The 27,770-nt window shown below is 36.7% G+C and overlaps 2 protein-coding genes and 1 pseudogene across 7 annotated transcripts in view; all 3 read left to right on the top strand.

Annotated features, from left to right (window-relative positions):
• PROSER1 (proline and serine rich 1) overlaps positions 1 to 6,813 on the top strand; it is a 31,257-nt gene extending 24,444 nt beyond the window's left edge. For all 6 annotated transcript variants that reach the window (XM_036228499.1, XM_036228498.1, XM_016161369.2 and 3 more), the window contains 3 exons: positions 2,220 to 3,996; positions 4,738 to 4,888; positions 5,477 to 6,813. In XM_036228499.1, coding sequence (XP_036084392.1) covers positions 2,220 to 3,996; positions 4,738 to 4,888; positions 5,477 to 5,599 — 2,051 coding nt within the window. In that variant the 3' untranslated portion in view covers positions 5,600 to 6,813. The remainder of the gene's footprint in view (positions 1 to 2,219; positions 3,997 to 4,737; positions 4,889 to 5,476) is intronic.
• An 8,877-nt stretch (positions 6,814 to 15,690) lies between these two features.
• Positions 15,691 to 16,428, top strand: LOC107519090 (annotated as a pseudogene).
• A 7,014-nt stretch (positions 16,429 to 23,442) lies between these two features.
• The window catches only part of STOML3 (stomatin like 3), a 34,701-nt gene continuing 30,373 nt past the window's right edge, over positions 23,443 to 27,770 (top strand). Inside the window, exon 1 of the mRNA XM_016161358.2 lies at positions 23,443 to 23,639. Within this exon, the coding sequence (XP_016016844.1) occupies positions 23,588 to 23,639 (52 nt within the window). The 5' untranslated portion in view covers positions 23,443 to 23,587. The remainder of the gene's footprint in view (positions 23,640 to 27,770) is intronic.

Raw genomic sequence — 27,770 nt, 5'->3', positions numbered from 1 at the left:
AAGAAATGGTAATAAAGACAAACATTGTTGTTAAAAACATGGCTCTGACAGACCTGGGTTCAAATCTTGATTCTACTACTTCATAGCTGCAAGACCTTTTTCTTTTTTTATTGTGGTAAGATCTCAATGAGATTTACCCTCTTAACAAAATTTTAAATATACAATACAGTATTATTAACTGTAGGCATAATGTTATATAGCAGACCTCTGGAACTTTTCTGTCTTGCGTAACAAACTTTATATCCTTTTAATGCCACTTTATAGCTGCATAATCTTTTAACAAATTGCTTAATCACACCGAACCTCAGATTACCCATTAATAATTTGGGGGTGTTAGTACTTATCTCAGAGGGTTACGTGAGGACAAATGAAATGGCTGGAATAAAGTATTTAGCACAGGATCTGACGGATAGTGTTTTATGATTAACAACCAAAGTAAATGACAGGAGGGTGTGGTTTATTTTTGTTTTGTTAGATTTTAACTGCAGGCCCTATGATTAGTAGTGCCTGGCTTTTGCTTTATTAATAAAAGATCTTTAGAGGAGGCTGCTGCTCTAAAGAACACTGTGGAACAGCTTGGTTTGACCTTGCGATCTGTCATTAACTACATGGTCCTTGACATGTAGTTAAATAAGACAGTGAATTCTCAAATTTCCCAGCCAGTGTTGGCCTAAATAATTTTTTGGTACATTATTTACAAATACAGAAATAGGCATATATCTGTTGTGCTTTGAGTTCTTGCAAAACAAATTAAATACAAAGAAAATTAAATACAAATAAATACAACAACAAATACATTGTAAGTACAAATTAAATATGAACTCCAGATTTAAAATGATAATCTTATTTTCTTGAAACTAAATTATTGCTTACAACATGAATATGGTACAGATTTTTGGCCTTTTGAGTTTGATGTTTATGTATTTATATATTACTGTTTTTCAGTTCTACCATATTTCTTTTCTAAAACAACTCTAAAATGCATTCAGCCCAATATGGCATCCTTTGGCTGTCACTTAGTACAAATGTATTATGTGTGATGTTTTCCTGTGGTCCCTTCTCCACCCATGGTTAGCATAGTACGTTACCTCTGACCATATCAGTTTCTTTATGTCAAAAGAGTTTTTTATCCATAGATTTAAAAAAATGTAAGTCTTATTTCATGAAAATGTCTTTTAGTTGCTTATTACTGCAAAAGGAACGTTCTCTGTTCATAACTGAAACAGACTTAGATGTGAGTATGATGACAGTTAATCGTTATGACATTAGCTACCTAAGTCATGATTTCAATTTGGTATCAACAAGATCATCAGAGGCTAACATTGTCATTAATATGATTCAGTGGGGGAAAATCCAAATCATCCCCAACTCCCAAATCATCCCCCAAAGTGCTTATGTTAATTATTTGTAGATTTTATTAGAATAAAAATATTGTAGCAAGTTTAGAATTCTTGAGAATAAGCCCTCAGATGGGTTTGGAAACTGTAGGTGAGGTCATCATGATGGATCCAGTGTAGCAAACACTTATTAAATACATAGGTCCCATGCACTGTGCTAGGTGGTAAGGCTCTAAGATGATACAGACACAGCTTTTTTCCCTAAAGTTGCTCTGTGACAAGCTAAGTAAAATTAGAGGTTAAGGTAGTATAGAGGAATCAGTATGAGAAAATGCTTGGAGGGAGAAAACCATATAGATTAGTAATCTGAAATACAAGTTCAACTCACAGATTAGTGACAAAGAATACTGGAGAGATGGGCATGAATCCTGGAGGGCCTTGTGTGCCCCTAAAAAGAAAGCGATGCCCTAAAGGCTCTTAAGAGGAAGAAATAACTAGTGTTGTTCTACATAGGCAATTTGAAAGAATTAAAGGTAAAATCAGCACATCAGCACTAATCACAATTAAAATAAATTCTTTGAATTTTTAAAATTTGGGAAAATATGAAAAGAAACCTTATTTGCTAACTTCTTAAGGCTTTCTCACTGTGAATTGGAGGACTATTCTGAGCAGAGTTTAGAAGACAATTGGACTTAATAGGGCTTCATAGTGGAAATCAGTGATGAAATCTAATAATTTATACATTACAATAGCTTATTATATATACCTGTCATTGATTTTCTTTGATATTAGTTAAATATTACAAAAATTTTTATATTTTTTTAGTTAAAATTTGGCATTTCAGCATGATGATAAATTTTTGCTTCTTTTTTCCCCCCACAGCATTTTCTGCCCCAGCAAGTCAACTCTTTTCTCCTCATAGTTCTAACCCTTCAACACCTGTCGCAACTCCTGTCCCTACTGCATCCCCGGTGAAGGCAGCAAATTATTCATCAGCATCAGCAACTGCCACTGTTTCTGGGCTGAATATGCCAAATACTATCCTTCCTGTGTTCCCAGGGCAGGTCTCCTCAGCTGTTCATACACCTCAGCCATCAGCGCCGAATCCAACAGTTATCAGAACCCCTTCATTGCTGGCTGCACCTCTCACCTCTGTCCACAGCACATCATCCACTCCTGTTCCGTCAGTTTTTTCTGGTCTAGTTCCACTGCCAGGTCCTTCTGCCACTCCCACCCCAGCCCCTCAGGCCACATCCACACCTCGGACTACTCCTGCTTCCAGTGAAACGTTTGCTTCTACTTCTGCCCCTTTCACCAGCCCCCCCTTTTCTGCCACATCTGCTGCTTCGACCAGCAACCCAAATTCTGCTTCATTGTCAGTTTTTGCAGGTCTTCCCTTGACCTTAACACCAGCATCCCAAAGCGTGTCCAACCCAACTTCTGTAATTACCACTGTTTCTACTCCTGGTGTTGCTTGTCCACTTAGTGTAAATAATCATCTTCTGTCTGCATTAAAAGGCTTTCTGACATCAAATGATACCAATTTAATCAACTCTTCTGCTTTATCCTCTGCTGTTACTAGTGGACTGGCTTCACTCTCTTCTCTTACTAATCACAACTCAGATTCTCCTGCTTTTGCCTCTAACAAGTGCTATGCCCCAACAGCCATTCCCGCCCCACAGGGGTCTTCCACTCAGGGATTGGCCATGTTCCCTGGCCTGTCATCTCCTGTGGCCAGCTCAACTTCTTCTCCTGCTACTTTGCCTGTCCAGTCTCCTCTAGCTACTCCAACATCAACTTCAACTTCAGGGCCAATTAGCTCTGGTTCCTCAGCTACCCTTTTGCATGGCCCCCATCCAAGTAATTCAGACCAGCATATTTCATCTACCCCTGCTGTAACAACTATTCCTGTTATGATCAAAACTGAGCCCACGAGTCCTATTCCCTCAGCCTTCAAAGGCCCATCTCTTTCCGTAAATCCCTCTCATGGCACTTTAGGTTTTTCAGGGACACTGGGTCGTGCATATACTTCAACATCAGTGCCCATCAGTTTATCTGCTTGCCTTAATCCTGGATTGTCAGGTCTTTCCAGTTTGAGTGCTCCCTTGAATGTTTCAAATCCCCTTTCCTCTATTTCCCTTCCACCACATGGTACTTCTACTCCAGTCACTCCAGTATTCACTGCTCTTCCTCCTTTTACTTCTTTGACGAATAATTTCCCTTTAACAGGCAATCCATCTCTTAATCCATCAGTATCTCTTCCAGGGTCATTAATAGTCACCTCATCTGCAACTGTCTCATCCACATCTATCCCTCATCCTAGTTCTACAGCAGCTGTTCTCTCAGGGCTTTCTGTCTCGGCATCAGTCTCAGCAGCACCTTTCCCCCTTAATTTGTCAACTGCCGTCCCTTCACTTTTTTCAGTTACTCAAGGACCTCTGCCATCTTCAAATCCCTCCTATGCTGGCTTTTCTGTCTCTAACACCCCCATTGTTACCAGTACTCTCCCTTCATTTCCGGGGCTGCAGACACCTGCTACAGTCACGGCAGTCACACCATTACCTGTTGTTGCTACGACCCCATCACCAGCTCCTGTCCTCCCAGGATTCGCTTCAGCGTTTAGTTCCAATTTCAACTCTGCTCTTGTTGCACAAGCCAGGTATGTGGATAGTTTGGAAATAATACAAAATGAGTACCTAACTTGTAGTTCTGTTGTGGTTCGATCAAATCCAAGACCCATGGAGCCAATCGAGATGAATTGTGAGCCTTTATCAGCCGGCCGGCAACTGACTCTCCCCACTAGAGAATCAGCCTCGAGCTCCCAGAAGAGGCAGTTTATATAGCCACCAGCACATCCCTGAGCAGATCACCACACCCTGGTTAACAGCATCTCCTTGATCAGATTACCACACCCTGGTTAACAGAATCAGAAGTAAATATGTAATACTAGCTTACTAGAAAATTGTCCACCCATAACAGTTCATAGTTGTATTTTTAAGTCATTCAAATAAAGGTAAAAATCTAATTGTTTAGTGGTGTTAAATTATATTTTTCTGGGCTGAAATTTCAGTGCTCAAAAAATGTTTTAGGACTCTTCAGTCATCTTAAGATAAATATATAAAATATTAATGCTTGCTCTGATAACTTTAGGATTCATATTTGGTAATTTATCTTGATTATAAAATAGCAAGAAGTATTTAACAAGTCTATGTAAAATTGAATTTAAAATAATATATTTTATAATAAAATAATTTAATATCAGGAATGGTAGATTTCTAAGGTTCCTTACAACAGAAATTCTAAGATTTTTTTTTTATATGTTAAATAGTATTTAACAAATATAGAAGCAATAGCTTTTGTGTCTTATCTGCATTTTGACTTGTTCTATCTGTTGCTTTAGCTTATCATCTGGACTTCAAGCTGCAGGCAGTTCTGTTTTTCCAGGCCTTTTGTCTCTCCCAGGTATCCCTGGGTTTTCCCAGAATCCTCCACAGTCATCCTTGCAAGAATTACAGCATAATGCAGCTGCACAATCAGCATTGTTACAGCAGGTAAGCAGGTAATGTCTGACATAAATAAAATGGTAACATATGTAACATAGCTTCTATAGTGAAAACCTTTCGATATCAATAGTGATACCCCAACACTGGCAAAAAATGAGTCTTAGCAGAATGTCTGGAGGTTTGATGAATTCTCCCCAAATCTGCAAATTATTCTTGTCTTCTTTCAGAAGGGTAACAAAGGTGGCAGAATATATTCATCTGTATAAATTGTTTTTCTGCTTATAGACTTTCAAATTACTGTTTGGAGATTTTACAAATGGAATCTTTATACATGACACCTATTGTAGCTTGTCTTCTACAATTTAAGCTAAAATAATGGAACATTAAAGCAATTTTTTTTTTTAGAAAACTTTTTAAAAAGAATATTTAACTTAAATATTAAGTATTCTGTGTACCTTTACCATCTGAAGGAAGTTCGAACATTTCTTAAAAATTACAGTAGACTGAGCAGATTGATCTTGCCCCAACTTTTTTTATTCCTTTTCTACTCTCAGTCTGTATTGTGGCAGAGGCAAAAAGCAAGTATAGACTTGATTGAATTTGATGTTCTGCTAAAATGCATGTTCTTTCTATTAGGTCCATCCAGCTTCGGCTCTGGAAAGCTATCCAGCTCAGCCAGATGGGTTTCCTAGTTATCCTTCAACTCCAGGAACACCATTCTCTTTGCAACCAGGCTTATCCCAAAGTGGGTGGCAGTGAATATATTTTAATTTGTATTCTCCTTGGGAGCATCATCAGAATTACCTGAGGACTGCAGTGAACATTCTGACAAATGTGAAATTGACCAAAAGTCAGAAAATGAAAATGAACATAATCCTGAAGAAATCGGAATCAAACTTTAAAAACTTGATTACATTTTTTAAAATGATTTTAGGTATGAACAGTTCCCTCTGTAAATATGTTGACAATGAATTGTATGGAGACTAGTATTAAAAAAGTGTTTGGGAACTTTTCACTTTCCACCCCATGGAATTTTGAGTCATGTGATCTATTTAGAAAGAATACTAAAGAGGAGATTGAACTCTTTATAGCCGAATACAGCCTTAAATCTGCTTGTATAGCATCCAGTGACATAAGTAATAGTTGTGCCTCAGTCTTATTGGTTGCATGTGGCCCTGTGGGAGTTACTACCCTTGATATGCATGAATGGTTCCTATTAGCATCATTGGAACTCAGTACCCCACATGTATCCACAAGAGGACTTGAGAACACAGTTATTTATAATTTCTGACATTGGTGATCATATATGTGCTACTGAATTAATTCTATATTTAGGTAAGTGAAAACGGTGCTTAATTTAGTCTTTAGAATGACTTTCAGGTGTTTTTGACTAAAAATATATATCCAGAACTACTTTCTTACAGAAATACAAGTAAGGCTTGTAATAATTTGCCTTTAAAATTTAATCTCAGCAATAGCCAAAAAGTGAGGAACGTTTGACTGACTCCTGGGCCACCTCTGTTGCTCATTGTACTCTGGAAGCTCTTGGTGAATGTTTACAGTTATGGGATGTAGTATTTCTGTTGTACTTAAAGTCAAATGTTATCTAAAATAATTATGTGACAATAAATAGAAAAGACTTGCTCTATTAGTAAATATGCAGTTTGTACCCTTTTAAGGATCTGTGGTAGTAGAACTTGATTGAATGTCATTAATTTAAGTATGATAACTGCCACATTTGGGGTGATAGGATAGTAGGGAGAATAATTTTAAATCCCATGATTAAAAGTATAAATTATAGAATATACTGTAGCACATTTCAGCATCTAGAAGTTTTACTTTTATAAAGATGGTGTTTGCAAGACGTTGCTAATGTATTTTCCTTCAACTTGGGGAACAAACTTTTTAAGTATATTAATATTCCTGTACGGTTAGTTTTTAACAATTTTTTAAAATAAACTATGGATATGACATCTTTTATAAGTGTTTTATTAAATGCTTAGATAGGCTTTTTTTTTTTTTTGGTATGTGCTAGAGCTAATATATAGAACATTTTTGTCTGAATTTAGTTAAAACTCAATATATACCACTGATTGCTCACTACTTTAAATATATCTTATGTGAAAGTTATAACAAACAGACAATTTATAACTAATTATTTTCAAACCGAGAATGTAACTTTATAGTTAATCAGAGGCCAGTTGCCAGAAATTGTTATTTGTTCTTTTTAAGTCTACACTCATAAAACTCTTTTAGGGTTATATAGTACTAATATATGTTGACCTTTCTTATTGAATGACTAATCTTTCTATAGTGATGCTACTACAGTTTTATTTCTGTTGCCCTATGAGCCCCTTATCATCATAGTAAAGGAGCTATATCCTGTTCATCTTTTAGATGTAGTTCTGACATCTTGCACATATTGGGCACTCAGAGAGTTATATTAAAATGAAGAGAACATTTTTGAAGTACCTGGCAATAATTGTTGGTTTTATGTTAAAGCTCAATCCTATGAGGTAAGTATTAGCAACCTAATTAACCAGATAAAGAAGCCAAGATGTAAGTCACAATGAATAAGTGGTAATTCGAACCAAGCAATACCAATACCAACCAGACTATTATGTGTTTGAAAACACATAAGAAGGTGCAAGTCCGGAAAGATCTCTCAGTGACATTGAAGTCTTAAAGGATGAGTAAAAATTAACATCCTTTATAAAGGCACAAAATATGACAGACTAGCTTAGTAATATAATGATATGACCAGATGGAGTTTGTAGTTTTAGAGTGTGTAGATGAAAAAGGGACCACATACTAAAACTGACAAGCTCAGGGGAGGCTCACATGTTAGGTTTTACAAACTGACGGAAAATAACACAGGGTGGTCTGAAAGTAAAAATTGTAACAGCAGGTCATGGTGGGTTGTCTCGTTCTAGGCCTTATAGCTTCTTTGACAAAGGTCGGTCTTTGAAACGTGAGTAATTTTCCTTTCCAGACCCTTCGAAGGCACAACTGCTAGCACCAGAGACCAAGACCATGTTGTTATCTTGTTGCCCACATACCATCTCTGTGTGCTGTAAATGTGAATTATCTTGTACACACCAATGTAAAAGAAATATGTTTCTCCGTTTTGCCTTTTATTCAGTCTCAGATGTCTCCACTTTTTCTCCCACCTCCCTAATCTATCACCAGAGAATTTCATGTAACCCTCCTTACTTCTCCTTTGATTCTTATATATAAAATAAGCTGCAAAACTGCCATTCTCCAGAGCATTTCCTCAGCCCGTTGAGATTTTCCTTCCTGGCAATTGTCAACAGTTTCGATCAAATAAACTTATGACTTCTTTTTAGCCGGAATATTCTTTTGTTGGCAAGTGTATCTTAAAAAAAATGTGAGGGACCTGATCATGAAAGGCATTATAAACTACTCTAAGGAATTGGACGTTCATTCTTTGGTCAACAGTTTGGAAATTTATTAGAAAACACTTTGTAAAAACCACTTAAGTTGCAGCATGAAAGTTGGATTAGAGTTATTGACCTGAGTGGTTATTGCAGAAATCCAAAAGTAAAGATGATGAGGATCGGGTTTATGGGGAGGAAATGGAAGTATACCCTTCTGTTCTTTTTCCATAAAGGCCTATAGTGTATATAGGATTCGCAAATGCTGTTAATTTGTATAATTAACCAACCTTAATTTTAAGTCTTACCACTTGATCAGCCAAATCAGTTTAGTCTGCATATGTTAAATATAGCTAGTGTCACAGCATTTTTTAAAAGACTACTCCAAATCCAATTTAATGAGACTGTTGTTTTTAAAGATGTTACAATATTAGTAAACAGTGTCTAATGTGGTACATTGGCAAGTAAGTTGAGAAGAATGCTCAAAATTAAAGTAGTCCCAAGGTCCTTGATACTAAATTTTTAATGTTAATTTAAAATATATTTTATGCTGAGTAAAATTTCATGGTAAGAGTTAAAAGTTATTGGTACTTATAACTCTTAATTGGTGGAGAGGGAAAATGGAATAAGAAAAAAACATCCAAAAGAAGGCACAGAATAGTGGAAGAAATAACACTCAGTAATATGTTAGCTATACTTGCCTGTATATTAGTATCACAGCATTTGTAAATGGAAAGGAAACAGCAGGCTCAGAAGGCTTTTCAGACTAATTCCAATGAACAAGCTCTTCCAAGTGAATAGAAAGAGAAAACACTTCAACTCAGAGCAGTATAATCTTGATAACCAAAATTCAAACAATAGCATGAGAAAAAAAAATGCAAATCAACCCTAGTGAAACAAAGCCCTAACAAAACAAATGGAGCATTTATTTTTTTAAAAAATTGATATACCATAGTCAAGTTAGGTTTATATCAGGAGTGCAGGATGAAATAACAGAAATCTAAAAGTGCAGTTTATCACATTAATACATGGAGGAAAACCATTTTCTTGGTCTTTGTGAAAAACATTTGATAAAATTTAATCAGTAATGCTTAAACAGAGAACAAACTAGGAAAAAGAAATGAAAGTAAAGGAAATCCATAAAAGTATAGCACACATTCTTAATTATGAAATGTTAGAAATATCCCTATAAAGTTAGAGCCTCATCAAGTAGAATGTAATTCAGCATTGTACTAGCAATCCTAGCTAGTGTAATAAGGTACAAACAGGAAGTAAAAGGTATAATAACTGGAAAGGAAGGTAAAAGTTTAGTGAGATTTACAGATATGTTACAGATATGTTATATTCAAAAGTCAGTTGCATTTTCAAATACGAGCGACAGCAGAAAACTTGATTGATGAAAACACCAGACAATGGAATACTAGTCAGTGTTAAAATGAAGAGTTATCAATCCATGAAAAGATGATGGAAACTTAAATGCATGTTACTAAGTGAAAGTTGCTTATCTGAAAAGTATGATTCAACTATATGACATTCTGGAAAAGGCAAAAGATCAGTGCCTGCCAGGGGTCGTGGGGAGGGGCAGGGAAAGATGAATAGGTAAAACACAAGATTTTTTTAGGGTAGTGAAAACGGTCTATGATACTATAACAATGTATACATGACATACATTTGTCCTGTTGATAAAAGAACAGCCTAAGAAAAAAATCTTACAAGAGTGAGTTAAATTGACAATAATTGCCAGGGAACAAAATCTCAACTAATCGAGAAAATGCTCCAGAGAATGGCAGTTTTGCAGCTTATTTTATACATTAGAATCAAAAGGAAGAGAAGTAAAGACGGTTACATGAAATTCATTAGTGATAGATTAGGGAAGTGAGAGAAAGTAGAGTGGGGAAATCTCTGAGAGTGGATAAAAAGCAAAATGGAGAGACATAGTTTTACATTGATGGGTATAGGGTAGTTCACAATTATGGTACATAGAAATGATATGTGGGCAATAAATAACAACAATGTTCCCTTTTTCTCTGGTGCCAGTAGTTGTGCCCTTGAGGGGTCTGGAAAAGAAAATTAATCTGATGTTTCAAAGGTATGTTATCTTAGATGCACAAAGGCAATAGACAATTTCAGAGGTAGAGATTGACCTTTGTCGAGGAAGATACAGGCCTAGGACGTGACTGCACACAATGACTAGCTTTTAGTTAGGAATTTTGAGGTTCAGACCACCCCCCTGTAGTTGCTTTTGGCCTCTGAGTTTGTAAGGCCTACACTGTGGGCCTCCTCTGAGCTTGTCAGATTTAATACGTGGCCCCATTTTCATCCACAGTCCAAACCTATAGAATGCAACAGTAAGAGTGAATCCTAGATAAGGTATTGACTTCAGGTGACTATGATGTGTTAATGTAGGTTCAGCAGTCCTAACAAATGTACCACTTGTGTGGGATATTGAATATGGGAAGCCTTTGCATGGGTGGGGTATGTGGGAAATTTCTATATCTTCTATTTTGTTGTGATTGTAAAACTGCTCAAAAAGAGAAGAAAATAGTGGCATGGTACCTAGGAATAAATTAAACAAAAGATGCCATAACAACTCTAAGGAGAATTTTTCCTTTATCTTATGAGAATTACTAAATGGAGGATACACAATGATCATGGTACAAATAATAGATAGTTTAGGATATCCAATCTCCCAATCTTTCAATTCACTGCAATTCCAAACTCCCAGTGGAGTTTTCAATAATTTTTATAAGCTCATTCTAAAATTTATATGGAAGAGCAAAAATAAAGAATAGCCAAAACATTTTTGAAAACAATGAGTAACCTGCTCTACCAATTACCAAGCCTTACAAAGCCATAGAAACTAAGTGACAAGAAAAATTATGAGATGTCCTAAATTAAATTATGGTGGAGGCATGGGGGTTGGCAGGGGCATAGTGAAAGAAAGAGACAAGAGTTTTTAACCCATTAATAGCTGTGGGCCACTAACAATAGAATGCTTATATTCCTGAATATATATGTTGGAACTTTTAATCAACTTCTGTATAGACTACCAGATGGCACTTCATCCTGCTTATGCATAAAATTTCATAACTATTAGCCACCATCAAACAAAAGTAATAAATATTTCTTCCTTACAGACTGTGCATTTATCCTAGAACTGCCACATCTTCACCTTTTTCTGCCCCCCTTGTCTGTAGCCAATGTAAATTCTTTCAAAACTTACATCTTTCTTCCCCAAAGCATAGTGTCAACCCAGGATGGCAGACATGTTGCCTTCTTTACCTAGCCCTGCCATTGGTGGTTTAGATTTCACACCTCAGGACCTGGACCTTTTTTGGATACCCCAATAAACCCTTTCTTTCAGAAAAGCTGTCAGCTGTGAAAGTGTTTAACACCAAAACAATGCAATATTAATTGGAGATAACAAAATTGATAGTGGAACATAATAGGTTCAGCCAAGAACCCATTAACATCCATTCATATGAAAACAATTTATAATAGAGTTGGCATGGAAGATCAATTAAGATATTGGACTATTTGTTATAAAGTGCTATGATACTTGGTTATTTACATGGAAGAAAATTAAAATGGATCCCTATACTATATCATGCACAAACAGCAACTGTGACCAAAACCTAAATTTCAAAAGAACAAATATGGTCATGTATTGCTTAACAGGGATACCTTCTGAGAAATGCTTCATTAGTCAATTTTGTCATTCTGCAAACATCACAGAGTGAAATTTACACGAACCCTAGATTGTATATAGTACTAGGCTGTATGGTACATTCTGTTACTCTGTGTGTGTGTGGTGGGGGGGTGGTGATAATTTTCTCTCTACGCTCCTGGATTCTTGGCTGAGACATCCCTGTAATAAAAGACAGCACAACAGGAGAAAAAGAAACCAAAGTTTAATAGGTATACAACCTGTATACATGGGAGAGACCCAGGTAAATTGAATAACTCACTAAAATGACTAAAGCCACCACCTTAAATGTCATCTTCAGCTTAAGACAAAAGGTATTGAGGTGGGGGGAAAGTAGTGTGGAAGGTTACCAGAAAAATTACAGTCAACATAGGTAAGATTACTATGCAGATTTAAGTCTCTGCCTTCAGCATTGATCGAGATTCTAGAGATAAGTTCACCCCGCTCTTCTTCGTACAAGGAAAGAGACATCCTTACACATTTCCCTTACAAAGTAAATGTCTTATAAAGGATAACTTCTACTTGGTTTTTAGAGCTTTCCCCATGTCTGCTGTTTCTTAAAATTAACCAGTGTAAAATAATCCTTATGACAAAGAGACAAATTTGGAGGTGTCAAATTCTGTTCCCCTACAGCTCCTAGTCTACAAACCCATAGGGTATGTTACTGTACCGAATATGGTAGGCAATTGTAATGTCAACATAACAATATCCATACCTGTAGAGAATTTTATAAGTTTGAGAGCTTCTGGTCAAAATGGTAGATTAGGTAAACACTGTACTCACCTCTTTTCACAACCACATCAAAATTACAACTAAATTACAAAGCAGCCATAATTGAGAATGGACTGAGTCTAGCTAAACAGAAATCCTATAACCGGGGATGCACAGTAGAGGCCACCTTAAGATTGGTAAGAGGGCAGAGACGCAGAACATCCCACTTACATGTGTGGGGGTCGAGAATCAAGAGAGATATCTCGACTGCAGAGGTCTCCTCAAAGGAGTGAGGGGTCTCAACCTCACACCAGGCTACACAGCCCAGGGTTCCAGTACCAGGAAGAAAAATCCCCACAACTTCTAGCTCTGAAAACCAGCGAAGATTGTGGTGTAATGAGACAAAGGGTGGGTGGAGTTGCAGAATTTCCTCTTAAGGAGCCTGCTTACAGACTTACTGACAGACTCACTCACTCTTAGCTCCAGCTCTAGGGCAGCAGATTGAAAGGCTCCAGGGATATACTGGGAGGAACAGAGTTGTCCAGCTTCAGAGTAAGGGCTGGAGGGGCAGCTTTCTCTAAGAAAGAAGTATTTGGCAAGTCCATTTCCTGGTTAAGTTAGCCCCATCTTCTGCATGCAGACACGGGTGGCTGCCATATCTGGGTACCCTACCCCGGCGATTCCCTGAGACTCCGACATATCTAACTTTCAAGCACATCTAAGCCATTTCCAGTGGACTTTCCATACAAATAGCCTGTCTTGGCTCATGCTTTGGATTTTCCTAAATTTTTTCAAAGATTCATAAAACCCAAACATGCAGCATCTGGCCTCTGCTGGAGCCAGCTGGCTAAAGCTTCAGGAGGGCATACAGCCTCGAGTTTATTTAGCATAGCCTTTATATACCTTTTTGAATACAATAGCAAAGCACAGAGTACAATAGCAAAGCATAGAGTACATACCATAGGAATGCTGACATTTACATAAGTTCCTAAATATCCTTCCCTCAGGGTACAAACATCCTTCTTTTCTGGGCTGTAAAACATTCCACTATCCTAAAGGATTTCTTTAGGAGGCAAACTTCCCTTCCAGGGTCAGTAATGTTTAACTCAACCATTTGCTTCCTTGAACCATTGTTTGCACAGTCTCAGCAGCTGCTTTATGGCTATCAGCTACATGACTTCTTCGGTGTCTCATAATGGCTCCCGACAGGCCTCAGCCTGCCCCGTACCTCTTGCCGAACAGCCCTAAGCTGAGCAGTTGTGGCAGCCAACCTCAGTTTGTGGCTTGGCCTTTCAAGGTACCTCCAAGCCCAGTGCATTTGGCAGTCAGCTGCGAATTGCTTAGTGACTCTTTCCAGGTTGTCCCGAGTAGGACACAAGAAGTGGCTGAAGCCCCTCTCAGGAAGATTCAGGCTCGCAAGCCTGGTAGACTTCATACAAAGCTGGAGCACCACTGGGGTTGCATCCAAGGACAACATACCCAAAGGTCGGACACAGCAGGCACCAAAGCCTTGTTAAAATGAATCCTGCTGCATAGGGTCATCCAGTCCTCAGAACCAATCAACCTGAGGGGCAATCCCTCCCACGGATGTGCAAACAGCAACTGTTTTAGCCGCCAGCCTCTGATAGACACATGGCCCACCAGAAACCAGTGAATTATAGGAAACACACTCTTTATTCAGCCAGCTGGGTCTGCCAGGGGTATGCAGACCCCAGATTAAGCAGCCCCGAAATGTAGAGGTACAGGGTTTTTAAGCCCAAAACCCCATTCTTCATTCTGTCTGAACACAAAGGTCTATTTTTCTTCTATTCACTACCTGTCAACCTATAGGTCGGGTGTGCAAGCGGGGATACAGAAGCAGAAAGCTTATTATTAGAATGTTATGTTCTCATAGTTAATAATCTACATTCCCATGGTGATGGCCAAGCAGTAATTTCCCAGCTAGCACACAACCAAGTCTCAATTACAACAGGAGGGTACACACAACTCACACAAGGGACTCGCCTGGAGCACCTGGCCCAGGTGACCAGGGAAGACTGTGCCACTTGGCCCCACAAGATATCTAATACATAAGGACACTCTACTAAGACTGGAGACATAGCAGCCCTACCTAATACATAGAAACAAATACAGGGAAGCAAACAATATGGGGAGACAAAGAAACGTGTCCCAAATAAAAACACAAAACAAAGCTTCAGAAAAAAAAAAATGGAGACAAGCAATCTACCAGATACAGAGTTCAAAACACTGGCTATAAGGATGCTCAATGAACTTAGGGGAAGAGTAGGTAAACTCAGTGAGAACTCTAACAAAGAGATAGAAAACATAGAAATGGAGATAGAAAACATAAAAAAGAACCAGTCAGAAATGATGAATATAGTAACCGAAATGATGAGTACCTTAGGAGAAATCGACGGTAGGTTAGATGAAGCAGAGGATAAAAGCAGCAATTTAGAAGACAAGAGGCAAAAAACACCCAATCAGAACAACAACAAAAAAAAATCCAAAAAAGAATGAGAATAGTTTAAGGCTCTCTGGGACAACATCAAGCATTACAACATTTGCATCATAGAAGTACCAGAAGGAGAAGAGAGAGCAAGGAATTGGAAACCTATTTGAAGAAATCATGACGAAAAATTTCCCTAACCTTGCGAAGGAAATAGACATATAAGCCCAAGAAGTGCAGAGTCCCAAGCAGGATAAGCCAAAGAGGCTCATACCAAGACACATTGTAATCAAAATGCCAAAGGTTAAAGACAAAGAGAGAGTCTTAAAAGCAGTAAGAGAAAAGCAGTTAGTTACCTGCAAGGGAACTCCCATAAGACTGTCAACTGATTTCTCAAAAGAAACTGCAGGCCAGAAGTGCTTGGCAGGAAATTTTCAAACTAATGAAAAGTAAGGACCTATAACCAAGATTGTTCCACCTGACAAAGCTATCATTTAGAATCGAAGAACAGATAAAGAGCTTCCCAGACAAGTAAAAGCTAAAGGAGAATGTGGAGTCCCTGAGGGCCAGGTCCGAGGTCTCAGTGCCGGAGGGGCCTGCGCCAACTGGGTTGTAGTCTGCATTCTCCTCATCCTCCTGACTCTCCTAGAAGCTGCGGACCGCAAGCCCAGCTGTGGCTGGGTTGCTGCTGCGCCAGGCTGCATGGGGCGGGATGGCAACCAACGGGCTGCTGGAGGCCAGCCTGGCCTTGGTGCTCTTCTACCCGACACTGTTGTACATGCTGTTCTGTGGAAAAATGCCAGGCCAGGCACATTGTGACTGGTACCATTGTACTGACCACACTATGTTGCTGGGCTCACTGCTGCTGCGAAGCATGACTCACGGGCTGATATAAGATTAGACTGTGCATAGGATGATCACCATGAACAAGGAGTGTGAGACCAGGTTCCTGTGCAACTCCTCAAAGGAGTGGAAGAGAGTAGCTGTTGAGCAGCTGCGACTTAGCGCAGTAGACATGACTGGAATCCCAACCTTGGCTAATTTCCAGAAAGGAGTACAGTTTGCTCTCAAGTACCAGTCGCTTGGCTAGAGTGTCTACATGCACTATAAGGCTGAGTGCTTTTGAAGTGCCACTATAGTGGCAGTGTATCTGATTCAGGTGTACAACTGAAGTCTAGAAGAGGCTGTAAGAGCTATCATCAAGATCCGGTCACATATCTACATCAGACCTGACTGGATGGAAATTCCCAATGAGTTTCACAGAGAGATTATTGCAGGGGCAGGAAAAGATTGGATGTCAAACATCACAGACATGAAGCATGTGGATTAGAAAGAATTCAAGACAATTCTGCTAATTTGAATAAAAGATTTAGCAAGACCAAAGGGGCTTAAGCCCAGAATTAACGTAACAGAAATGTGCTGAGTAATGAATAATTTTTTCTCCTTTTGTCTTATTTCATTTTCCTGAAATAACACTGTTGTATTCCTAGAAAGAAAAAATAAATAAAAAGAAAGAAAAAGCTAAAGGAGTTCATCACCACCAAGAAAGAATTACAAGAAATGTTGGATGGTCTTCTCTAGGAAGAAAAAAGAAAAAAGATAAATGTAAATAATAAAATGGCAATAACTACATACCCAGCAACAATTACTTTAAATGTAAATGGATTAAATGCTCTAATCAAAAGACATAGGGTGGCTAAATGGATAAAAAAAATAAGACCCTTATATATGCTGCCTACAAGAGACTCATTTTAGGTAAAAAAAAAAAACAAATAACAAAACAAAACAAAACAAAATAAAAAAAAAAGACACAGATTAAAAGTAAAGAGATGGAAAAAGATATTTTACAAAAAAGGAAACAAACAAACAAACATAAAGCTGAGGTAGTAATACTTCTACCAGACAGAATAGACTTTAAAACAAAGGCTATAACAAGAGACAAAGAAGGACCCAGTATTCCCACTTCTGGGTATTTATTCAAATACAAAACACTACTCAAAAGAAACATGTGAATCTGTATGTTCATTACAGCATTATTTACAATAGCTAAGATATGGAGGGAACCATATTCAATGGATGAATAGATAAAGAATAGGCACTACATATATATGATAGAATATTACTTAGCCATAAAAAAGAATGAAATTTTTCTATCTGCAACAACATGGATGGACCTAGAGGGTATGGTGCTGAGTGGAGTAAGTCAGATAGAAAAAGACAAATGCCATAGAATTTCAGTTACATGTGGAATCTAAAGAACAAAATAAATAAATAAAATAGAAAAAAGCTCATAAATATAGAGAACGTTTTGATGGTTGCCTGGTGGAGGATGGTTGAGGGGTATGAGTGAAAGAGGGGAAGGGATTAAGAGGTACAGATTGGCAGTTACAAAATAGTCATTGGGATGTAATATAGTCAGTAATACTGTAATAACTATTGTAACTATGTATGGTGCCAGAAGGGTACTAGATTTGTTGGGGTGATCACTTTGTAAGTTACATAAATGTTGTATAAATCACCATGTTGTACACCTAAATATAATATTGTATGTCAACTGTAGTTAAAAAATAAGAAAATTATTTTTTAAAAAAAGTTTATTTGAGCCAAATTGCTAACATATTCAGGAGAGCAAAAATCTCAAATGTTCTAGAGAGTAACAGTTTTTCAGTTTCTTTTATGCATTCAAATTAAGGAGGGAGCACAAGGAAGGTTAAATGAGGTTGGGAGAAAGCAAGGCGGAGATTAGATTACAATATTATGTGCTTTCTTAAGGGTTATGCCTTCAAGGGGTATTACTTCAAAGATCTATTAACCTATGTTCCCAAGAATGATGGACAGGGCTGGCTTCGAAACCTTGCACTAAAGAAGTTATAGGCCTGGGGCATGACTACTCACCATGACCTGCTCAGTAAGGATTCTATGATTTATTTCAGTACCCCTTTTTCATCCACAGTAACACAATGGTAAGTAGTTGTGTAATACATTTCACTACAGTGTTATGACGGCTGACATTACTAGGCAATAGTAAATTTTCAACTCCATTATAATTTTATGGGATTGGTAAATATGGTCCATCACTGACCAAAACATTGTTATGCAGTGCATGACTGGAACTCTAAAAGCTTTAAAAAATATATAGTGGAGAATACATTTAAAAATTTTGAAAGGAAAGGACTTTTAAGCAAAACACACCAAATGCTAAATATACCAAAACTGCATATATTTAATATCAAAGGCATCATAAAATAGTAAAAGATAAGATGAATGTAGGAAAATATATTTGCACTTCATGTAACTATCAATTATCAATATATATAAGTATATAGAGAGTATACATACATATCAAGTATATATAAGTAGATATAAAGGTTACCTATAAATCGATAATAAAAAGGAAAAAATAAAAAAACCAATAGACATGTGTGTAATTCACATAGAAAAAAACATGAATTATAAATAGCCATTTGAAAATTGTTCAGCATCATTAAAATTCAGAAAAATTTAAATTTATATTATAATTAAAGATTATTTTACTCCTCTAAATTGTCAAATATTAAAGCTCTAATAATATAAAGTGGCATCAATTATGTGAAACAAGATAAATACTTGTACACTGCTAGTAGAAGATTAAATTGATAAAGCAAACCACTTTGCAAAACAATTTTGCAAAATTATTTATAGCCATCTTGTCAAATTAAACATAAATTTCATTTCTGGTTGTGAATATATTGATTATAGGGTCTAGAGAATCTTTTGCATATACATGTATCAAGAGACATGTATAAAAATATTCATGATAGCATTATTTGTAAAAACAAAACTTGGAAACGTTCCAAATTAGCAAGTGAGTTGTGGCCTATTTATACTATCATGTGTTAAGTAGTACTGAAAATGAACAAATAATAACTTCATGCAACAACGTGAGAAACCTTAAAAACCTAATAAGGAGCCATAAAAAATATCACAGGAGGCTACATGAGTATTTTTACACATGTCAAATAAAAATTAAGCTAAGTAATATAATGTTTAAATATGTATTTACTTATTATAAAAACTGTTAAAAGCAAGAGAATAATCAACATAATTATGGATTATAGTTATAGGGAGGTGGGGATGAGATAGGGAAGAATGCTCAAATAGCTTCCGTGGTGTTGGTAATATTCTAGTTCTGAAGTTGGATAGTATATCCATTGTTCATTTTATTCTATAAATATACACATATACAAATATTACATATATACATGAATTGTACATATCATTTCACATGTGTCATCAAAGTTTCCATAATAAACATGTCTAATTAATAGAATGCTTTCTAATAGATAGAATATTTAATGGACAGGTGCATTCAGGTAGAGATGTTTAGTCAGTTGACAGTTGAAAATATTTATTATTATGGAGAGAGATCTAGGCCAGATTTGCAGTTTGGGGAGTTCTCGCTACAAATATCCTTACAGATCTGTAGACTGAATTTGTTATTTAAAGATGTGAAAATTTAACAATTGAATAAATGAGAATGGATAAGATAGAATGGATAGTGTATATTGGTAAAAAGTTAATAAAATCAGATAACTTCATTATTTGAAGAGAAGGGAATGTTTTTCTATAGGAATAGCAAATGTCCTGGAACATATGTGTATGTTATAGGAATAAATGATGGTGAATGGCATATGTTGAAAGAGTGTTACTGAAACAAAAAACCTAGGAAAGGAGAAAGGCATGCGGTTAGAATGGATTGTTTCAAGGTAGCATTTTCACTTGGAGATGAACATTATTAAAAATCAAATATCATATTTAGGGACAACACCCTGTAAGTCAAGGATGGGAATTGAATTAGTGCTTTTACAAACATAGCTGTCCTCATTTCAGGACTTTCCCAAGTTCAAGAATAGAGAGAATGAAAGTATAGAAACACACAGAAAAATCTTCATTGGGAATACATTCCAGCAATTCTCAATCCGCTTTACTCTACCATCTTCACTTGCCCATGATGGGGAAGAGAAAATCTCATTAATGTGGCCCATGATGGTTAACGTTTTAAACAACAGAGGAGGAAACACTGGAAATATGCTTGTGTTACATTGATTTTCCAAAGTCCTTGGTTAGGGATTCGACTTGTCCTAGGTATTCCTTACTTGGTGAAATCATTCTTGCTTTATAGGCTGAGATATTTGACTGAGAAAATACACAAACATTTCTCAGGAAGCAGAAAAACATTTGCTTAGTCATCTTCCAAGGGGATGTATTTGTTGCAAGTGCCTTAGAGGCTTTTACCACCTGCCACCAGGGAGCAATTATTGTTACTGTTGTTTTGAACCTCACTCCTCAGTGACTGGAAGTGCTAGCATAAATGCTATTTGGTCAATATTAAGGAAAAAGGTATTTAGAAATTAGCTAAACTAGCACTTCCAAAACACTTAGCTGCATGACTGTAGAGAGTCATGTGATTCAGAAGGAAAGGGGCCTCCTGTTCCAGGCAAAGATTGCCTATGACCAAGTTGGAAGAAATGATGAAAACAGGTTGTTTTCCTGTTGTTTTTTTCCATGGGAAGTTAGTTCAAAGGAGTGATGACATGGTGACTAAATAGAGGTCAGGAAGAAAAAGAATGAAATCCATATGTTGACAGTACGAACCAAGAATAAGCCTCGAGTTTTCAATCTGCAGCAAATTGGAGAAGCATTAGAGAAGGGAAAGGAGAGGTGATGAATGTTCTGACATACCTAATGAATCACTAATCAATCTTCCATTCACCTGAAACAAGGGTAAAGGGAGATATTGTGAAAACTAACCCAACATTCTCATTTTAGAAAGAAGATAGCTGAGTCCTGAGAAATATAGCTCAGCTCCCACTCATGGTAATAGTGGTTACCATTCTATTTCAGTCATTATTTTGAATATTTTACATGTAATATTTTATATAATTCTCACAAGACAACTCTGGTAAAGACCATTATGATGCCCATTTTATAAATGAAAAACAATTAAAACATAGGGTTCTGGTCATGATGGTGGAAAAAGTAAAATGCTGTACTTGCCTCCTCTCACAATCTCATCAAAATTACAACGAAACTATAGAACAGTCACCACTGGGAGTCGCCTGAAGTCTAGCTGAACAGAAGTTCTACAACTAGGGACATACACAAGAGGCCACCACAAGACTGGTAGGAGGGGCAGAGATGTGGAACAGGCTGGTCCCTCAACCATGTGTGGTGGCTGAGAATTAGGATAGATATCTTGGTTGTAGAGGTACCCCTGGAGGAGCGAAGGAACCTGGGACCACACTTGGCTCCCCATCCCAGAAATCCAGTACCAGAAAGAGAAGTCCCCACTTCTGGCTCTGAAACCCAGTGAGGACTGCAGCTGAGTAAAATGGAGAGTGGCTAGAGTCATAGACATTCTTGTTAAGAAGGCTGAACAGGGACTTACTGAAGGACTCTCTCACACTGAACTCCAGTATTGGGACAGTGGCTCAGAAGGTGCCAGAAACATTCAGGGAAGAACTGATTTTTTTCTGGCTTTAGGAGAAGTTCTGGAAGGGCAGCTTTCTCTCAGAAAGAATTGTTGGCAGAATCCATTATTTCTTGGTACAGCTTGTCCCACTCCCAGCATACAGTCTCCATCAACCTGGATACCACACCCTGGTGATCCCCTAAGACCATGTTGTACACCTAAAATGAATATAATGCTGTATGCCAACTATAATTGAAAAATGTAAAAATATATAAAAATGAAACATAAAAAGGTTACCTGGTGTCACACAGTTTGTTCATCAAATAGATAGGATTTCTTTATATCACAGTACTATGAGCCCAGAGCTTACTTTCTTATTCACTATGTCTCTGGCATCATTTACACACCAAGCCATAAGCAAGAATGTATAAAAATAATGCAGAGGAAAGTATTCTAAAGCTGACAGTCACTGACTCTGTGTGTTCATGTGTGTCTGTTTTAATCTGTTTTTCTGGTCTCTAGTTTTCTTTCTCTAAGTTCTAAAATTCCATAGTAATTCTTATAATTACAAACAGTGGGTGATAACTTTGGTTGTTACAGTAATTTCAGTTTGTGGAGAAGGCAATTAAGAGTATCAAGTAGTTGGCAAAAGTAACACACAATCTGGGAGGTTTTTTAAAATAAAGTTGCTAATAAAAAAAAAAATAACTGATGGTTAGGAGAAGAAAGACTAGAAAAGACAAAATGACCTGGGAAAGATCAGAGTTTCTTTGTATTGTTTTGTTTACACACACACACACACACACACACACAATATTATTTGGAATATTGATATGAGATAGATAAACATCAGAAAATTAGAAAATGTGTGCGTTCGGTATTGGAGTAAGCATACAATTGTCCTTAATTCCAAGCGGTATGATGAAAAAAGGACTTTCGGAACAGGAACTTGGGTATCTGGATTTGAGAAAGAGCTTTGCCATTTGTGAGTTGTTATCTTTGACAGATTACTTATTCATTTATTCAACAAATATTTGTTGGATACTAGCTATGTGCCTGCATTGTTCTAAGTGCTGCAGGTGACATAGTAAAAAATAAGAGATGTAGCCATTGTCCTCATGGAAATTATAATGTAGGTCAGGGGTCTGCAAAAGTTTTCCGTAAAGGGGTACATACTAAATATTTTAGGCTTTGCAGTCCATAATATCTCTATGGCAACTACTTGACTGTGTAGCTGTAGTGCAAAAGGCACCATAGATACAGAAACAAATGAATGTGGTTGTGTTCCAATAACACTTTACTTACCAAAACAGGTGGTAGACCAAATTTGGCTAAAAGGCTGCAGTTAGCCAATCCCTGGTCTAGAGAAAGAAACAAATATTAACCAAATAATTGTGTGTATGTACAAAGGCCTGGTGGAACAGAGAACACATATAACTTTAAGGGGACTGTTAGAAGGACAATGGGGCTATTTATGATTTAGGGGAGTGTCCTGTGAGTGAGACTGGAAAGAGAAGAAGGGGCAGATTAGCAGGATCTTTCACAACTGGCAGTCATTGGATCATTTTAAGCAGGATGGTGATATCAGATTTGACCTTCAAAATATCACTCACTGCAGGAAATTGAATTTCTTCATCTGAAACATAAGGATGGATATGCTTGTCCTGTGTTTCAGATAGTTTCCTATGGTGAAAAAATTACAGAAGTTGCATAGAAGTGTTTTATAAAATATAAGTGGTATAGAATATTACATAGTGATATTTTATAGGCAGCATCAGAAGGTCATACTCTTTTGCACTTCTGTATGAACAAAAGCAGTCTGAAGTCATGAAAAAAATTGTGTTGTTTATGTTAACAGGCTTTCTTCACCAGGGCAACTACTCCTTAGGGTGCTCCCTAAAGAAGAGAAACTTCTCTCACTCTCTCATTTTTGTTCCTCTTCCACTTCTCCCAAGCACACTTGTATAGCTGCCTGGAGTTGTGGCCTGGCCCCAAATCCACAGAAATTTGCCAAGTATAAAAACTTCTCAAGAATGAGATGGATCCTGGGGCGCTCTCTCCTGAGAAGCAGGATAAAGAAAATTTAGTGGGTAAGTTTCTTTTTCCTGTCGTAAGCTTTTAAAATGTGTATTAAGCTAAGTGGGAGTTATGGTGTTGTAGAGAGTTAAGTGTAAGCATGGGGTAGGTTAATACATATTGAGATTAGCATCAATTTCATTTAGAACCCAGGACTTTGGATTTATTGCTTATTGTGATTTTATTTGCTTCTTGTACAGCAGTCCATAACTTGCTCTTTTAAAATTCAGTTTTAGATAGAATTTGTGTTTATTTCTATTTTTTTTTGCATTAAATAGCAAAATATGTTGAAGAGGCTGAACTTTATCCATTTTCAAATATCATCCTATGATGTTATAATTAAAAGGAAAAGTTAGTTTGCATAATGTTTGCTGTAGACATGTTTGATACATAGAGAAAAGCAGAGGAAATAAAACTTAGCCCATGACTACCACTACCTTAAATATTAATGGATATTCTATATTACAAAATATTTTATCTGCATATTTTAAAATTCTGCAATAATTCTGAGGCAGATTCTCTTATAAACTCATTTATGACAAGAAAACTGAGTTTTGGAGAGTTAAAAACATGTTTTAAAGTCCCAAAAGTGATAATGATAATGATGATGATGATGCAAGAGATTGTGTGTATTTGCCCTATTTTGTGCTCTCTATACCTTATGTTGCCAAATAAATCATATTATAAATTAGAAGTAGAGAACATATTTGGCATTATCAGTTTGTAAAAGGGAAAGTATACATTTAGAGACATGTACCTAAACTGCATAAAAGCACCTTTCTCTAGCACACACTGATTGTTAGAGGCAGTAAGTATCATTTTGAAGTGCAAGTGGGAGGTCTCTTCAAGAGTATTTTAGTTTCTGTTTAACAGATTAAGACATCAATCATCTTGGTAAATGACAGGATTAAAGCTATATTACCAGAAAAATATTTTGAAGTGTTCATAAGTTTTCTTGGTTTTGATTTTTTAATAAAATGAAAAACCTGAACTTTCACTGAGCAAACAGAAATGGGGCTCATATTTTACAACTTCTAATTTAATACACTTTTGGCAATTTAAGAGAGATGCAGTCAGTTATCAATTATTCTCTTAAATTTGTGGGTTAAGTTTGCCCTTGCCTTCCTCTATTTTGGATTCATTACAAGACAACATTATTCAGTCCTTCATTCCTTGCTTTATAGAAATTTTCACTCACAAATGTTCAGAGAACATTATCACCTCCAGCAAGAGTCTTCTGCAGTACTGTGCTGCTGGCTTCTACCAGCTTTTGAAAACCACTAGCATGCATCGCTTCGTAACTCCAAGTTCAGTGATATCACAAGGGTAGATTGGAATCTATAGAATGTTATAAATTAAGATTTTACCTCAGAATTCTAGTTGTTTAACATTTTCTAACACACTACTCCTCATTATTAGCCTTTGATATGCTCTCCCATCCCCACTTCCCCTTTTTCCCTTTCTTTCTTTAAGAGTTAAAGTGAAGTTAATTGTAATCTTGATCATCTAAATTGTTGAAATTCTCTTCATATAATTGCAAAGAATTTTCCTGGAAAGCTTTTAGAAACAGAGATTCTTGGTCCTCACCTCTAGAAGTTCTGGCACATTAGGTCTGAGATAGACTTGAGATTTTGCATCTAAATAAGTTTCCAAGCTGATGAGTTGCTCAGACTGAGACTGTACTTTGAGTAGCAGTGTTTCTTTTTAACAATAATGTTTTTTTCCTGAAAAATTTTCCATGATGCAAGATATATGTATATTTCAGGGCAAAAGAGAAGATGATGTACATATGATAAAAAAAATAGTGTTTGCACTTAGGATTTCACTTTAAATTTTATTATTGGTACTTAAGGTCCTTAATATCTAGAGAAAGAACCAGAAAGTTGTTGAAACTCTATTTTAGTGACTATTTCTCCACAGAATTGGAAGTGTATAGAAAGAGGGAAGAATTTTTAACACTACATCCCAGGGAAGGTGATTGTTTTCCTATCCATGTACCTTTAATTTTTCCCCTGAGCCTTTCCTACTCTGGAAACACAAAGGACCTTTTTTTACTTGACACGACTAATTTTTTATTTCAAAATTCTTTTTCAAGATTATAAAGGTATCAAAAGTTAAGAAAACTCAGAACAATATAAAGCAGTTATATCTCTATCACTCAGAGTTAACCACTTTGTTAAAATTTGGTTAATTTTCTTCCAGTATTTTTTTCCATGCATATATTTTTACTAATTGAAATTGAACTGTCCATATAATTTTATATCCTAGTACTTTTTTCTTTTAACATTGTGTCATAGTAATTTTCTCATATTTTTTGTAAATTAAAAAAATCATAGTATAATATCGTTTAGCCACATCATTATCCCTCCATTTTTCTATTATCAGAGTTTTATGTTTTGATATACCACTGTTATAAAAATACTATCATAAGAATGTCTGGGTTGAGTACAAGAAAGAATTCAAATGCATGCCAAAGTTAGAGCTGAAGGAAAGTTTATTAGAGGCAGAGCTTGAGAGAGCCTGAGAGAGACTCAGAGGGAACAGAGAGAGAGAGAGAGAGAGAGACATAAAGACAGTGAGAGGAACAGAGAAAAAGATACAAAGAGGGACCCTGCATTTGGGGAATTCAGTTTATATGTCATTCTTATTTCCTATGAATTACAGTTTAAAGACTTTGTTTACCCATTTTCATTTGATGGTACGGGCATAAAGTAAAAAAGGATAAGAGTACATAGTATGAAATGCCTGCTGGAAGTTCCTTGACTTTAAATAACTCATAGATTCCCCATGGTTTTAGCCATAGGAAATGAACAATTTTATTTTGTGTAAGGTGTGACTTAAAGACTGTTTTCCTATTTTGCGGTCGCAAGTGTGGAAATGGGTTGTTAGCAGTCCAGCAAAACTCTTCCCTTGTTCTGCAGGTGTCCTCTTGTTCTGGCCATAGGGCTAATCAGCATATTGCAGTCTCTGAATATTGCTTGATTTAACATTTTAGTTTTCTTACCTTCTCCTTATTGTTGTAGCCGCCAGCCCCCGATAAACACATGGCCCACCAGAAACCAGTGAGTTATAGAAAACACACTCTTTATTCAGCTGGGTCTGCCAGGGGTATGCAGACCCCAAATTAAGCAGCCTTGAAATGTAGAGGTACAGAATTTTTAAGTTCTAAACCCCATTCTTCATCCTGTTTGAACACAAAAATCTATTTTTCTTCTTTTTACTGTCAAGCCACAGGTTGGTTGTGCAAGCAGTGGGGGTGGGGGGCGGGGGGTGGGTACAGAAGCAGAAAGCTTATTGTTAGAGCATTATGTTCCCATGGGTGGTAGCCAAACAGTAATTTTCCAGCCAGCACACTTTATATTACAAGGAAAACATTTCTCTTTATTTTCTTCTCACAATGTTGTTGGGGTGAGCTTACAGTAAGGCTGTACATATGAGGGAGAAAATGCGAGGACATACAGTTCTCAGGTTAAATGACTCTCTTGAGAACAAACAGAATATCTTCTGATGAATCATTATTATCAGACAAGAAACTTCAAAGAGATCAATATTTCTATTATAGTGCTGAGCATCATTCTTGATAGCTCAAATCATTTAGTGTGCCATTCATTTGTGCTAAGAGCTCATATATCAAGCCTGGTTTCTAGTTTGGGAGTTGCTGTTGCATTTGACTTATGTGGATGGAAACTCATTGGAAATTATCATGAGGAGGCTACCAGCAAGATGCCTCTGGAGGAAGTCATGAGTAAGGGCACATGAGGGGGCTTTAATAGTGTTGGCAATACCTAAAATTTTAAGCTAAAGAGGGTATATAAAATATTAAAAGCATTATTTTTGCATCTTTATGAACATTTAAGAATGTATCTTAGATATTCCTAAAAAAAATCAAATGGTAAAAAATAACAGTATAAAGGTGTCATAAAGTTCATGTAACTACTAAACACAGATCATCTTTTTAGAGTTGAGACGTAAATCTGAAAGTTTAGAAAACTCTTAAGATTACGAATTTTGTTGTCATTAGACTGGCAAGGATGATAAGGTCATCATCTGGCTCTGATTTATAGTTTTTCACCAAAGATGTGGTATCTCTCTCTCTTTTAGTTCTAAAAGTTATCTTAAAGAACTTACTTCGGAAGATAGAAACA

Source organism: Rousettus aegyptiacus, unplaced genomic scaffold (genome assembly GCF_014176215.1).
Source record: "Rousettus aegyptiacus isolate mRouAeg1 unplaced genomic scaffold, mRouAeg1.p scaffold_m13_p_11, whole genome shotgun sequence".
Classification (NCBI taxonomy): domain Eukaryota; kingdom Metazoa; phylum Chordata; class Mammalia; order Chiroptera; family Pteropodidae; genus Rousettus; species Rousettus aegyptiacus.
Note: the sequence above shows the minus strand (reverse complement) of the source record. Positions and strands in the feature narration are given on the sequence as shown.